The sequence below is a fragment of the Malaclemys terrapin genome, chromosome 2 (genome assembly GCF_027887155.1).
Source record: "Malaclemys terrapin pileata isolate rMalTer1 chromosome 2, rMalTer1.hap1, whole genome shotgun sequence".
NCBI lineage: Eukaryota > Metazoa > Chordata > Testudines > Emydidae > Malaclemys > Malaclemys terrapin.
Genome location: NC_071506.1, coordinates 271,043,209 through 271,059,960, shown reverse-complemented (window position 1 = coordinate 271,059,960; position 16,752 = coordinate 271,043,209). Strand labels below are relative to the sequence as shown.

Sequence of the window (16,752 nt, the reverse complement as noted above, 5' to 3'; positions counted from 1 at the left end):
CCTGGGGAATGCTGAAAGCAGGAGAGCAACAAGAGGGTTTGTTGGACAACAATCCCAAGCCAGAATGCCAGGGCTGGAGAGTTGGGGAGCACTAAAGGCCAGAGAGCAGCTGAGTGAGTTGCCTAAACCGGAGAGTGAAAGTCAAGGGCTGGAGAGGGCTGAAGGCACAGGAGTATTGTAGGGGCTTATTTGCTAATGTGTCCAAGCTGGAGAGCTGGACCCAGAAGAATAGTTAGAGGGGCAGAGGAGTGCTCTCCTGGTGAGAATGATCTACCAGCAAAGCGGCTGTGGGGGCTCCTGCTGGGAAGAGCCGGGCTACATGCCAGCTGGGAGAGGGCAAGAAGCGGACTGACAAGGTGCCTAGGTGTGGCAGAAAACACCGGAGGTGTGGTACTTGGGGTGTCAAGGGACTGCCAGTCCTGGGATTTTAAGGACTATAGGCACTGGATATGATAAATGGACTATGTGTTGGGAATTATTTGCATAATGTTTATTTACTAAACCAGTCCCAAGGAGCGATATTACTGAGGCAGGAGAGCCTGGCATAGAGATACTGGGGACTCAGAGGGAAGAAAAGTGAGGCAGGCACAATGGCTGTGCCATCGCCTGCTGCAGGAGGATGCTCAAGATGGAGCCACTCATCGCACTGTTTAAGATTATTCCAGGGGCAGGAGTCAAATGGGGAAGTGTTCATCTCGGGCAGCTCCCTGCAAGCAGCGACCTGTCCCTGCTGCTCCGAGGCAGAGGCACAGCTAGATGACTCTGTGCACTGCCTACGCCTCGCCCCGCGTGCTGGCTCTGCAGCTCCCATTGGCTGGGAACCGTGGCCAATGGGAGCTGCGGGGGCAGCACCTACAGGCACAGGCAGCGTGCAGAGCCGCCTAGCTGCGCCTCCACCTAGGAGCAGCAGGGACACGTTGCCGCCTGCAGGGAGCTGCCCAAGGTGAGCACCGCCCAGATCTGGTACCCCGAAACTCCTCCTATGCCCCAATCCCCTCTGTCCTGAGCCCCCTCCCGCATCCAAACTCCCTCCTAGAGCCCACACCCAGCAGCCCCTCCCACACTCCAACCCCCTCGTGGCCATTCCTGCGCCTAGGAGCAGCAGGGACATATCGCCGCTTCCGGGGAGCAGTGTGGAGCCAGGTAGGGAGCCTGCTGGCCCCGCACCAACCGGACTATAAACTGGACTTTCAATGAAGATCAGAAATGCCGGTTTCTAGAGCTTTCCGGTTGATAAAGTGCTGGATAACACAGATTTTACTGTACATACTGTGCCTGCAGTATTTGTCCTACATGTATATTATGACCATCAAACTTGTGTTCAAAATGCTGCACAAACAGAAAGTGCTATATAAAAAACTAAATATGATTAGAATAATGATTTCTCATGCAGGTTTTACATAAATTGGGGACATCTTATCTACAGAAGTTTATTTTTAAAGGTAAAATATATTTTTAGGAGTATGCTGGTTCTTGCCTGGCTGCCATTTTATGTACTTTTTTTTTTTTTTAATAAGCTTTTGGCATCCAGCAAGCTGACTGGCTGGCAGAGATCCTTTCCAGTAGTAAAGGCATCTGGCTCAGAGGCAACGAATTCTCAACTCAAAAGATGAATAAAAATAATAAATCATGCAATACTAGGGTAAAGAATTAAATAAAAAAAAGATGTGAGAAGTCTCTGTGAAATGGAGCTTCGAGCAAAACAAACAGCATATTTTTAGCTAGCCTCCATATTTATGTTCAGTAGAAAACATCTAAAAAATAATTTACACTATTCACTATTACATGTATGAAATTCTCTGGGATTAAGAAAGCTAGACTGTTGTCTTTATGTTACACTCATATGCACATCTATATTGATTTAAAAAAACAACAAAATACTATTTTCACTAGCCAGAGGCTGAATTTGGATACTTTTACTCACTTCAAACAACAACTTTACTCCACAAATAATCACTCTGGTTTCAATAGCAATAAATATGAAGTAAGGTAATACTCAGCATGAGTAACAATATCAAAGTTTGGCCCCACATAGGCAATGAATATTTTTAAAAACATATTTAACTTACTTTGCATTTCCAGCCATTTGTTGGTACAGCGTCCATAACTGGCTGCAGACAAAAAGTATGGTACCCTTTGTCACATGTATCACACACCAGCATCTTGTTGTCTTCCCCAGAATGCCTAAGAAATATGTCAATGGCGACACTTAAAGCCATTTAAAACAGGCCATAATGAAAAAACACTCTTTAGAAAGTATTCTAAGAACAAAGCCAGGATAATTGAGCACAGAACTCCCTTTACATCACAATAGCAACATACGGACACAATTTTCAAACATAGGTGCCTAAAGACAGGCTCTTAAATCCATATTAAACTAAAAGTTGTCTTGTTTTCAAAACTGCTAAACACTTGCAATGCCCATTACTTCTGGAAATCAGCCATTTTTATTTAGGTGTCTATACATGGATTTAAGACCTAGCTTTTGACACCTACGTTTGAAAGTTCAAGGAACATCTGGCTAGAATTAGCATCTTTAGATAGAATTCCATCCAGGTGAATCAGTTCAAAATTTGAAACATTCCGCCTTGTGTGTGTCTGGAAAGCCGATGTAATTTTTCCTTCTTCTCAAAACGAATGATTGAGTGATATTTTTTCAAAAAAGAAATAGTTACCCACAACTCAGCCTGCAAATAAGCCTATGATCATAAACCTATATGCATGCAAATGAGTAAAAATAATTGTTAAGGGAGAAGCTTCCAAATCCAATTATTTTACAGATTACACAGTAGGGCAGATCTTCCATTGGTGTAATCATCATAGCTCCACTGCCTTCAGTGATAACTGACAGGTAGAGAGTGTGTATGTGTATGTGTGTGGCCATTTTTAAAAACAAAAATTGCCCATTGAAAAAGGAACAAGCTGAGGATCTGTCCAGTATTTTTAAATATCAAATATATTTTGTGTATTTTTAAGTTCTAATAAATAAATGTAGCAACTGAGTGTACCACCAAGGTTTGGTTTTGATGAAGAAGCATAGTTAAACTCCAGGCTCACACTCAGAACTCATCAGCAAAATGTCATACTGCGTATTAGACGCTACTTCATTAGCTGAGAGACATGATATTTTGAGAGGAAGGAATAAATGCTGCTCTGAATAGCAAAATGGATAAGACACTGTCCTATGACACCTGCATAATTCTGCCACCCTGTCCTCAACAAAACAATATACTGTGTATATAATCACATTTTACTACCTATTCCATTTGCCATTGTGGAGAGGATTATTTAACGAGTCTTTCCCATAACACAATAAAAATCTTCTTGTGGGTGTACTTTTTAGAATGTGCTCCGATACTAATCTTTGACTGCTGAGATCTACTGTAGTCTGTGTGTGGTGAGGGAACATAACTTTCTTTGAACTTGGTGTTCTTGGTAAATGGTGCAGCACTAAAGGAGGTGCATTTTGCCCTACGTATCAGGCATGTCAGGCAGCAATTAAGTGGTTCTTCACTCTCAGATTGTCCTTGATGATGTCCATAAAACTGAACAATATTCTTTTTCTTTCTCAATAGGCACTTTTAAAAAATATATATACACAACACATATTAGATAGGTCTTATGAGAATAACTGTACAGGTATATTCCAAGTCCTGAGTGAACCCTTGTAAAATGTATTTAATCATTTCAAATGATGACTTGTCATCACCTTCAAGTTACTTAGGTAAACCTCAAATCTGTTTTAGCAGTGACTCATCAGTTCACTCCCTCTACAAAGTATTCTGAAGTAGAAGGATCAGTCTTGCACAAAGAACACTTCCAGCCAGTGGTAAGTACCTAATATATAGGAGTTCCATCTCAGCTCTTTTTTGAGGAAGATTCAGAAGCTTTGGGATTTGATCAGTTATTTAAGTTAGCACTATGTGCTAAGCAGATGTACTTTGGTATGCAATCTTTATTTTTTTGAACAAACAGTTTAAGATGAACAGTTTTATTAGTAACATTTTGTTCCTAAAATCTCAGTGTATGTAAAACCATTCCCCATTCTCACTTACTTGCAGTTCTGGCACACTTTGCAGTCAGGACACTGCCAACCTGCTCGTTTTAAAGGTGTAACTTGTATATCCAGGCACATCCCATGGTAATGCTGCCCACAGGTAGTACAAAAAAGTTGATCTAAGAGGTCTCCAGGGCTGTCACACACTGCACAATTTGCTTCTTCCTTTGCTATAATTTAAAAGTTTTCCAATTATTCAATGAAAAAATAAAGTTTCCCTGAATTTCTCTCTCAAGCCAAACTTTTCCATACATTTAGAAATTAAGAGGTAAATAGTTTCAAAATATTAATCACGTTCTTTTTTAAGAATGATATACAATTCAATAAAATAGAGAAAACTATAATATTTTCAAGTTTTTAATCCATTCAAATTTATTTACTTTTTCTGATGAATATATGCTCTGGGTTTTTGTTTTATTTTTGAGATCTGCAGCTACTTTTTTCACACCAAAATTACATACATTTCAAATATTTAAAAATGAAATCTTACTAAAATAAATAGATTTACTCTCCTCTCCACCAGAGACTTAAGACCTATTCCTGTCAGTACAGATTGCATGATCAGATTCTCAGTGGTTTTAGTGTTACATTTTGTCCTACCTTTTGCTATTTTATGAAAGCTGCACAATATTTTTAGCTGCCACAAGTACATTTCTTTTACATGCTTTTTTAGTCATTTAGTCTTAGACAGTAGCTTACATTTGGTTAGTACAGCTTCACAATTTTGTGGCTAATTGTCCTGATATAGCCCCTGTTAGTTGTTTACAATTATTAATTTAAAATACTACTGAATAAAATGTATTGCTACAGGCTTGCTTACTAAGGCTCTAATTCAGGAGCTTCCATGCTCAGGAATGGCCCTTACACATTTGCACATGTGTAAGTCCCACTGAAGTTGTGAGCTCAAATGCTTTTCTGAATCAAACCCTAACTGTTTTAAAAATTGCAAAAGTCTAACAATGAACTTTTATCACCTTCACTGAGAAAACAAGAAATACTAACTTCATTTGTTGCAAGTCTATATAACGGTTATACACAATATACATAAAGATAGTGTGTATACACACACACACACACACGTCATATCTCACCAAGACACATGCCAATTGTGGGTGTAATTACAGACATAATAAATCTATATTAATGTATTCCTTAAGTAAATTGGCCTACCAAATATTAGTTATCACAAAAACTGTAGTTATATAATGATGTTTTTGTTTCCATTTTACTAATTTTACAAAGGATAATTTTGAAATAATTTCCTTGCCTATGTCATTAAAAGAAACGTGTTTTAAGTATATATAGATATATAATTATAAATGGCACAGATAATGATGTTGCCTGACATTTTTCATTGTAAGACCCTGTTTTTTCAGTTGCTTATATCTTTTCCAAACTTAAAACATTTGGGCTGAAATTTTCTATGCCAGATGTTTACCTCAGGTTTAATTTTTATGGAAAATTTCAGCTTTAGGAGATTCAGATGCTTCTGAGAATGAGGTTAGGTGAAAATGTTTTGACCCACGTTAAAAAAAATCATACAACCTTTTCATTGAAAATCACTAGCACCTCGATATTTTGAAGCAGAGACTTGAAATTTAGCAGGGGGTGGTTGTTGTGCTATCAGGAATGTACACCTTTTGCCATCCCTGTAATAATTCATCCAAATTTGTATATGCTCAGCAGAGGTGCATTGGAGTTTGGCAGCTAAATTCTCTGAAGATTCTATCCGCACTGAGCATGCGCCATCCCCTCACAGCTCCGACATGCTGACCAAACTAAACACACAGCATCTCACAGAGTGCATTAACATACTCCATCCCAGGGATGCAGGGGGTGAGCAATTGCCCCTCCCAGAGGCTGGGGACACTGTGGTGCTAAGTGCCAAAACTGAGCGCAGGGAGACCGTGTCTCTTGTGCCCTCAGTGCTTCCTCTGTTGGGCGCAAGCAGCAAAGAGGAGGAAACTACCTGATTTGAATTCAGAGTATGAGGAACCATTGAGGGGGAAGAGATGGAGGGTGAGAGGAACCTTGCACGAGCAACCTTAATTCAGGCATTTCCTAACCTGAGTCCTTGACTTTGCAATAATAATAATAATGTTCTAAACATATTTTATCTATTTATTCACATACATATAGCAGCTGTTCCCCTTCCCATTTTGTTTAGATTACAAATTAAAACATGTACACAGGTTCCATTGCTTCGTTATTAGGTCTGTTTGACTCCACATTATGGAACAGCTGATTTCCATGTGTAATAGTTGACTCTGTTCAAAATTTGAATACTCATTCAATGCACGTGATAACATTTAATTTGATCATATTGAATGTGGGGAAACAAAAAAACCCTATTTTTTACTTTCCATAAGTCAATCTAAATATAACAGATAAATATTCAATTTACCAACTCAATTTATTTTTGTATAGCAGCTATTATACCATCTTCACAAAATGTTTCAGACAGTTAAAAATGCAGAATTTTTCAAAAAATACTACATGACTAGAAAAACAAATTAGATATGAGAGAAGGGAAGGCTGAAGGTGGGCAACAAATGCAAGAGAGAAGATACACTTTTTTTGGTAGTATTTGAAACCAATGAGACTGTAATTCAGGGCTGGCGAAGGGATTGCATCAGATAGGGTGTAAGCAATATAGCTAAGAGAAAGCAGACAAAAGAGGATTCTAGCTGACCAATATAGGAAGTGACTACTTCAGAGAGAATGGATGGAGTGAGGCTGAGAGAGTAGCCAAAAACTAGTGGGTAGATTTTTAATTTTGGTCTTTAAGAAAATGCACCAATAATGTGAATAGATACTAAGGTAGTGTAGGCAAGCTTGAACATCGATTAAAAGCAGGCTTACTGTTTGTACACAGTGCAAAGAAATTGCAGTTATCTAGACAAGAGAGAACATGGGTGTGGGAAAATGGATGAAAATGCAGATAAAGTTAGATATTGTTAAGACTGATGAGATAAGACTGAGCTGTGCATTGAGATGGTTGTAATCAGTGCATGGATTTCCCACAACTTCAACAATGGCTGCTAAAACCACATTTTACTTAGAATAAAAGGCATATATGTACAGTCACTTGAAATTTCCAAATGGTGCAGTGGACTTGGAGGCCAGATCACTGTTTTTCGAGGAACCAACTGAACGGTCTTAGAGACTGCAAGTTATCAGCATGGTGGCAACATCTTATGACTCTAAAGAGAAATTCTAATTAAGAGGATCAAGATTAGCAATATGTGAACCTCAAAAGGTTTGGATAAGCACTCAAAAACTCACATTGGCTAGAGATTCTGCTTCAATGTGAGGGAAAAATACGAGAACACCTTTTTTCTTTCTGTATTTCATCACTTCAACTTGACCTCGTGACCAGAACAAAGTGAAGAAGAGTGCAAAAATGAGAGACTCTGTGTGCTTATGTGACTGTGTGAGAGAGAGCTGAATTTAGCCAGATCTTTAAAATTTTACAAAGTTTCAGGTTAGGTCCTATTTTGGCCAGAACAGTTTGCTTCAAAATCAAGATTTTTTCAGATAATGGAAAATTTTAGTGTAGGTATCAACAGGTAGAAATTTAGGGGGGGGGGGGGGGAGAAGAGATTCTAGGGAGGAAGTCTAATTAGATAGGCAAAACATTTGACAAAGCAATGTATTAAACAGGGATAAACTTTCCAAGAGTGATCTTAAGTTTAATGGAAATATGATGCTTATAGTAAGATCACAAAGAGAACGTTGAGTTTGAGGAAGCAGCTATGAAAGAGGATTAGGAGCTGTGGAAGGAAAGTTGGAGATTACAAGGTCAAGAGTGCCACGGTGTTGAACTGGGCTAGTAGGAGTCTTTTGAAGGAAACAAGACATAAAAGTTGGATGAACAGTGTGACAGAGTGCAGTATGTCTGAGACAAATTATGAATTTTATCTTGTTCTATGTGTGGAAAAGTTGGATGTGGTGACTGCACAGGTCTGGACATGCCCAAAGCCAATCTATTGTATTGCATTCCAGACAGCTGCCCTTCCTGGGAAAGGTGTTTGACCCCTAGTTAAAGAACTAAACATTAAGAGTCTTCAAGGCTGCAGTCTGGGGACACCAGATTTTATTGTCTCTCAACTACTGGACAACCCCTCCACTGGAATTAATAGATATAGATATCTATAGATATCTCTCTCTCTAGAGAGAGAGAGAGAGGAATATGTTTATGTTTTATATATATATAAAAACCTGGTGGTCTGTAGATTCTCAATTTAAGAACAATTTAAAGATTGAGGCCCGATTCTCAATTTTAGAACATCTTAAAGATGGAGGCCCCATTAAAGAGCAGCATTCTGCTCTGTGCAAGGGGCAGACCATCGGCGCATTTAAGGACTTGCAGAAGCAAGAGAGCAAGAGGCACTCAGCCCAGCTTCAATGCTACAAACCTCAGACTCACAGAAGGTGCATCACAGGACTTCTGTTGTTTTCAAAGATCTGTTACTCTTGAGTGCTTCAAGAGTAAAGTCACTGCAGTTAAGAAGTTCCTTTGGTAAGCACCTTTCCTTCTTCACCTTGCTTTCCTGCCATGTTATCCCTGAAGGGGTTAAACTAGAAGCCCAGTATGCTCACAGCCTAGACGTAGCTCTGGGGCAAAAGTGTGTATAAGCAAGTGGGGAGTGGGGGGAGCTTGGGAGGACACAGACTGATTTTGGGGCTAGGGTGGCAGCACCGTATGTCCCAAGGAAGGGCGTCAGACAAGAGCCGCATGGCCCCAAAGCTAGAAACGGTGACTAGGCTCTACTCATACCCAGTTGGCTTTGAAGCATGTAGGAGCTAGCTACTGGGTCCACATGCAACAGACTGGTGACCATTCAGAGTGTATTGGGTCAGCTTGTAACAGACAGTATGTGAAAAAGCCATTTTCCATGCTAGCTTTTTCATTATTTCATCAACTCATCAAAATACATAGTCACACCCCAAGATTTCAGTGCGTTAGCCTAATTCAAGGTGATAGTCACAAGTGAATAATAATAGTCAAGTAGTTACTTTTGAAAATATAGAGAGGTTCACAACACCTCTTACTAGCTGATACGGTTTCACATGCCCACTGCTCCTGAAGATGATTTAGCTCCCCCTCTCCAGGGGGTAATCTGTTTATTTAAATTAGACTTGCTTTTGTGTAATGTTTTGCCTGTTTCCCTCTTTCAACTGTTATTTAATAGCTGAATAGGAAGGGGGTGTATATACATGGGACTCTGCTCGCTCCAACCTTCCTTCCCTCAAATTCAACTCTGCCCTTAAGCAGAAAAATAAGTAGGATCAGGATGCAAGGGATGTGCTGTCACTTATCGACATGAAAGCAGCTCAGTGGAAAGAAAAGGCCATTTGAAAACATCTCCTGGACACATCTGAGCAGCAGCACTTTTTATCTGTACTTGTACTTTTGACAAGCTTGTACTACTGACTGAGCAGCCAAGTGGGCTGGAGGGCAGAGGAGGAATTCTTGCACACTCCCTTTCCCCTCTGCCCATTCCAGCTATGACACATGACTGAATCATAGTGGATGAAGAAGAATATTTTACAAATGTATGAATAATTTGGTAAACAAATTACACTTTGGAGGCTGGGATAAACCTCCCTTAAAAGCAGGAGAAGCAGTGGAAGGGAAACAGGAATTCAGGATTTGCCAGACTGGAGTAGACAAGTGATCCATGCACTCCAGTAGCCTGTCTGAAATAAGTTAAGGTGAGAACCTTAAGTAGCAATGTCTGAAATGGGCTATGGACAGGGAGTTCTTAGAGCTGTAGCATATCAGAGTGCAGGGATTTGCACAGTTTATTATTATTGAGAAATATCCACACTGGTGTTGGTCAGTTCAATATATGAACAGCAACTCTAAACCCAGGCTGGCTGCAACAATTCTACTTCTGTCTGTGTGACACCTCCCTTTTTGTTTTTTAAAACAAATTTGTGGTTAATGGCTTTTTAAAATATACCTATATTTTTTCTAATTTACAGAAGTACTTTAAGAAATGGTTATAATGTCCCCGATGCAGGATAGAGCACAGACTTAGTATGCAGGGTGCTGACCACCGTGGCCCAATAGTCTTATTGGCTTCAAGGGGGTTATTCACATGCTTAAATACAAACACATACTTAAATGCTTTGCTGGATTGGGCCAGGATGCTCAGCATCTTACACGGTGGAGTCCTATATGACCAGAGTGTGAACCTGTGATATAATAACCATATACAGTTCACTTTCTTATTTGAATGTAGCTTACTTACATCTTTCAGGAGCCTGGTCAATATGGTCTGGACAAAGGAGGGAGAAGTTACTGAAATCCTGAAAGGTGCCTGCTCCAGCAGCACAGGGGTAATGGTACATCTGGGTACATTTCTCTTCACAGCATTTGATAGTGGCTCCAAGGTGCTTACAATATGCACATCGCTGAAAAAGAGACATGCAGTTCTTTTTATGATGAAACTGAATACAAAAACTACAGTTCACAGAAGAAATCCCTTCTTTGCACAAATCAGAAAATCCATTCTCGTGTCAGCCACTGAGGTCCAGCCAGTGCTAAAGGTCTTAGTCACAGAAGCAATATTACAACCACGTATCTACTCTATAGATTTTCACTTTGCAAAGATGGCTGACAGCTTGGAATTTGGTGCTCCCTCATGGTCATTCTGGCTAAAAAGTTTTTTTGAGCTGGATTTTCAAGAGTACACAGGGTTGCTTAACTCTATTAGTGAATAGTAGAACTCCCACTGACTTCACTGGAAGCAGAGCTAGGGCAATGCTGAGAACTGTGGAAAGTCCCAACCCTTAACTATAACTTGCTTAACCTTCTGAGGTGCATTATGTGGCAATCCCCTAAAATGGCAAACACCAACATACAATCAAAATCTATCCTCATTATTTACTGCTGTCCATATAAACAGACTGTCATTAGCTGCAAGAACCATTTGCTTCACATGAATAAATCTGCTCTGGTAACTTCAAACTTTTTGATGGTGGAATGTATTTCCTTTACTTTTTATCTATTGTCTAATTTTAGCTATTCCTTTTGTAAAGAGGCCTGTAAAATTATCCAGAATAGTGCATGCAGAGGCTATGCGTGTTGGTACGGGCTGTTACTAGAAATGGTATAATTCTGATATTGTGAAATAACAGTGTACATTAGAATATGAAAATATGTGAAAGTACACAGGAAGTATCATGTTCTACTTCCGGGGTTGGCAACCTTTCAGAAGTGGTGTGCAGAGTCTTCATTTATTCACTCTAATTTACGGTTTCGCGTGCCAGTAATACATTTTAACGTTTTTAGAAGGTCTCTTTCTATAAGTCTATAATATATAACTAAACTATTGTTGTATGTAAAGTAAATATGATTTTAAAATGTTTAAGAAGCTTCATTTAAAATTAAATTAAAATGCAGAGCCCCCCTGACCGGTGGCCAGGACCCGGGCAGTGTGAGTGCCACTGAAAATCAGCTTGCGTGCTGCCTTTGGCACGCATGACATAGGTTGCCTACCCCTGTTCTACTTAAAAGATCAACACATTATACATAGTATGGAGTGACCCTGTGTGGCAGAGTGATGGATTAGATGACCTAGTATCTCTTTCCCATCTCTAATTACTGTGATTCTGTGATACACGAGTTCAGGCAACAGACATACTTTACACAGAATCAGTACTGTTATCATTAATGATCACATTTGTATATGTGAAAAGAGAATTCCTCATGCGGAACTAACAAACAATATGCCATAGGGCCACCCCACCTGGAGTTCGTTCTGCATGACAGGTGCACCTGTCTTTGTTTCCCTTTCAGAGTCCCCTGAAACAGTCCAAACAGCTTTTCTCAGTGCCAATAGTCTTGTGGGGCTAAGTTGTTACCTAAGAAAGCCCTCGCATGCACACAAGTCCCAATACCATAGTGCAGACAACACATCAAATGCAGTCCTGGCGCTCTCACCACACCCAGCTCTCCAGCACCACCCTGGCTCCCCAGCATAGTCCTCTCACGTCTCTCTACCAGGACAATGACCCCAGCCCTTCCTACTGGAGTGCACTCCCACTCTTCCCAGCGGAAACCCCCACAGCCTCTCTGCTGGGATCATCCTTGCCATGGGAGCAGGCCTCACTCCCCCTGGATCTCTCTCAGTTCTGGGTCCAGCTTTCTGGCCCTGGAGATATCAGCAGGTAAGCTCATCCTGCCTTCAGCCCTCGCTCTCTGGCTGGGGGACACCAGCCAGCAAACCCCTCTTGCTGCTCTCTTCCCTTCAGTCTTCTCCCAGGAATCACATTCTGCTTCCTTCTGAGACTCCTCCAGTCCCTTGGTTTCTGGCAGCTCTCACCTGCTTTTCCTGACTAAACCAGTCTGCTCTGACTCATTGGGACCTGCCCTCTCAGGTCTCTCCCTGATCTTCTATAGTCCCCTGGTGCTGACCCACCCTCGTAACTGGCCAAATGGGAGCACCTGTTCTGGTACAGGGGTGATGGATTTACTTCATTCACAGAGGCCAGCCTCTCTGCGACACAATCTCTTTATTCAAGGGGGAATAAATTCCATCATCTATCTCACCCACACCTTTCTGATTTAGTTCATCAGTCCTTTAACTTAGAATCATAGAATCATAGAATATCAGGGTTGGAAGGGACCTCAAGAGGTCATCTAGTCCAACCCCCTGCTCAAAGCAGGACCAATTCCCAGCTAAATCATCCCAGCCAGGGCTTTGTCAAGCCGGGCCTTAAAAACCTCCAAGGAAGGAGACTCCACCACCTCCCTAGGTAACGCATTCCAGTGTTTCACCACCCTCCTAGTGAAATAGTTTTTCCTGATATCCAACCTGGACCTCCCCCACTGCAACTTGAGACCATTGCTCCTTGTTCTGTCATCTGCCACCACTGAGAACAGCCGAGCTCCATCCTCTTTGGAACCCCCCTTCAGGTAGTTGAAGGCTGCTATCAAATCCCCCCTCATTCTTCTCTTCTGGAGACTAAACAATCCCAGTTCTCTCAGCCTCTCCTCATAAGTCATGTGCTCCAGACCCCTAATCATTTTTGTTGCCCTCCGCTGGACTCTTTCCAATTTTTCCACATCCTTCTTGTAGTGTGGGGACCAAAACTGGACACAGTATTCCAGATGAGGCCTCACCAATGTCGAATAAAGGGGAACGATCACGTTCCTCGATCTGTTGGCAATGCCCCTACTTATACAGCCCAAAATGCCGTTAGCCTTCTTGGCAACAAGAGCACACTGTTGACTCATATCCAGCTTCTCGTCCACTGTGACCCCTAGGTCCTTTTCAGCAGAACTGCTACCTAGCCATTCGGTCCCTAGTCTGTAGCAGTGCATGGGATTCTTCCGTCCTAAGTGCAGGACTCTGCACTTGTCCTTGTTGAACCTCATCAGGTTTTTTTCTGCCCAATCCTCTAATTTGTCTAGGTCCCTCTGTATCCGATCCCTACCCTCTAGTGTATCTACCACGCCTCCTAGTTTAGTGTCATCTGCAAACTTGCTGAGAGTGCAGTCCACACCATCCTCCAGATCATTAATAAAGATATTAAACAAAACCGGCCCCAGGACCGACCCTTGGGGCACTCCACTTGAAACCGGCTGCCAACTAGACATGGAGCCATTGATCACTACCCGTTGAGCCCGACGATCTAGCCAGCTTTCTATCCACCTTACAGTCCATTCATCCAGCCCATACTTCTTTAACTTGGTGGCAAGAATACTGTGGGAGACCGTATCAAAAGCTTTGCTAAAGTCAAGAAATAACACATCCACTGCTTTCCCCTCATCCACAGAGCCAGTTATCTCATCATAGAAGGCAATTAGGTTAGTCAGGCACGACTTCCCCTTCGTGAATCCATGCTGACTGTTCCTGATCACTTTCCTCTCCTCTAAATGTTTCATAATTGATTCCTTGAGGACTTGCTCCATGATTTTTCCAGGGACTGAGGTGAGGCTGACTGGCCTGTAGTTCCCCGGATCCTCCTCCTTCCCTTTTTTAAAGATGGGCACTACATTAGCCTTTTTCCAGTCATCTGGGACCTCCCCCGATCGCCATGAGTTTTCAAAAATAATGGCTAATGGCTCTGCAATCTCACCCGCCAACTCCTTTAGCACCCTCGGATGCAGCGCATCCGGCCCCATGGACTTGTGCACGTCCAGTTTTTCTAAATAGTCCTGAACCACTTCTTTCTCCACAGAGGGTTGGCCACCTTCTCCCCATGCTGTACTGCCCAGTGCAGCAATCTGGGAGCTGACCTTGTGCGTGAAGACAGAGGCAAAAAAATCATTGAGTACATTAGCTTTTTCCACATCCTCGGTCACTAGGTTGCCTCCCTCATTCAGTAAGGGGCCCATACTTTCCTTGATTTTCTTCTTGGATCTCATTACAGTCCCCGAAGCACTGTAACATGCTTTTGCACTTTTTCTCCAAGGCAATAAGATTTTTTTGGGTAACATATGGCACTATAGAAAATTTGAAATAAACTGATGAAAAATAGGTCTATAACAAAGCATATAAAGTGTAAAGTACCAGGTGAGCTAATCTTTCATTATAGAAATATACACTTTAGGAATACTGGCATATTAGAGTACAAGAGCAACAACTGACACAAAGGAACATGTACTCCAATACTATATTTGCTTAATTCTTTAGAACATAGAAAATGTACATTACCTTAATTCTCCAACATTTCACGAGTCAGACACAAGACATAAATAATGCTCTTACAAACTCCTGGCAACTGACAACTGATTTTAAGGCAAAGAGTTTGTAAGGATATATGTCTAAGTTAATTGCTACACAGACATTCTTAAAGTCAGACCAATCCACATCCTCAGAGAAACAACCATCTGCACTGCCAACTGAAGGTATAGTGATGGGGGAAAATGGCTATTTCATTTGCAATATAAAAGAGAAACTGTCAGGTCTACAAAAGAAGCCAGTTGATTTGGGGTAGCTATTGCCAAGTATTTTGTGCAGCAAGGCTAAAAAAAAAAAAAAAAAAAAAGAATGCCAACATAATGTACAGAGAAGAAAGGTTTTACAACCCTTACTGAAGACAGGTCCCATGACCTTGTTCAGCACTCAAAATTGATATGAATAAGAGGGGTTTCCTTGCAAAAAGTTTACAGAGCTGAGCTCTGGGTGCCACAAGGCTGGCTAGCAAAGATGCATTTGTATTGTCATTGCTTTACAGCTCTGCTCTAAAAATGTCCTTGCCATTGAAATATACAGCTCCAGATATGGGAAGACATGGTATACAAGAGGTTAAGAGTCCTGTAGGGTAGAATGCATAGTGGATACCTACAACAGTACATTAAGGTGATAGGCGATATTGTGAGCATGCACAGATGAGTTTTAATATCTACTAGACTTCCAATCTCTACCTATGTATGTTACTAATGTCTCTGACTAGTAAGACTATAACTATTATAAGGTTGAAAACACGGTGACAAAGTCACTTTTAGAGACCATACATTCACTGAATAGATGATCTAGGATGCGGTATTATGGGTAAATGATGGGACTGAATGTGAGGTTCTGAAACCATGCAGCCTACCATCTGAAGCTTCGCAAACTGCAGCTGCATGCTTCTGTTAAACTACCACACAACCAGTGGCATAATTTCATAGCCAGCATTCAAACTGTACAGATTAAGAATGCATGCAAGAGAGGTTTGGTAGGATTAACCCTTAGAACATTAAAATTTTCCAGCCAGATTAACCCTTTAGACGATGTCCATAGATATCTCTCATGTCAGCCTGGTGGTGGGGTGATGGAGGAATGTGTGTGTGTGTGTGTGTGTGTGTGTGTGTGCGCGCGCATGAGAAATAAATGAATGAGATGAATGAAAACATTCAAAGATTCAAAAGTTACTCAAAATGTTGAATTATCGAGTTGTAATGTTATCCAGTGTTAATGACATTTAAGGCCTCAAGTTTCTGCTTTAAAATAGCCATCCAAAAAGGTACATAATGAATGATAAAAGTAGATTTAGAGTGCATTCTTCTCCAAATTTTATGCTGATTCCTGAGATGTCAGTTAGTGGATTCCTTACCACTTTTCACAAAAGAATGGAAAATAGGATAAGAAGAGAAGAGCAAGATCTAAATAACTCTGAGAAGTACTGAAAAATGCCCAAAACATGCTGATTTACAGCATCACATAAAGAAACTGGGGAGGGGGGGAGAGGAAGGGAGATGGAAGCCCTAATTACATTTAATTGAACCCTTCAAACCCATCTGCTAAAACTACATTAGCAATGAAAAGCATTTGGCAGCTACACAAACACACACTTTATAAACAAGGAGGCATATATCATCTGAACCATATAAAAAATAAAGAATATCAACATTTATGGAATTGATAAGATGAAGAGATAAAGCAGTCAGAAGTAATAAATCCTCACAGGGAGTTTTTGCCATAGCTGCTGACTAGAAAACGTACTTTTCCAGCAACAGAAGCCAACACTTCTCTGAAATTGGACTACAAGTTATGGCCAAGAACAAGTATGTAGTTATTGTAACTGACTGACTTTTGTGAGGGAAGTCTTCAAAAATAATGAATTAGGTGTTTTTAATGCTGTGATACATAAAAGCTCCCAGAACCAATGTTACTTTGGTTTTTTACTGCAAAAATATTTCATCAGGTCATTAGGAAAAAATCAAATTATCAAGACAGTACAAGTGTCTTTTT

General features: G+C 40.9%; 1 protein-coding gene across 8 annotated transcripts in view; it reads right to left on the bottom strand.

Annotated features, from left to right (window-relative positions):
• KMT2C (lysine methyltransferase 2C) overlaps positions 1-16,752 on the bottom strand; it is a 315,048-nt gene that overhangs the window by 131,956 nt on the left and 166,340 nt on the right. For all 8 annotated transcript variants that reach the window (XM_054021175.1, XM_054021174.1, XM_054021178.1 and 5 more), the window contains 3 exons: positions 10,318-10,480; positions 4,056-4,227; positions 2,070-2,184 (listed from right to left, as the gene is read on the bottom strand). In XM_054021175.1, the coding sequence (XP_053877150.1) occupies positions 2,070-2,184; positions 4,056-4,227; positions 10,318-10,480 (450 nt within the window). The remainder of the gene's footprint in view (positions 1-2,069; positions 2,185-4,055; positions 4,228-10,317; positions 10,481-16,752) is intronic.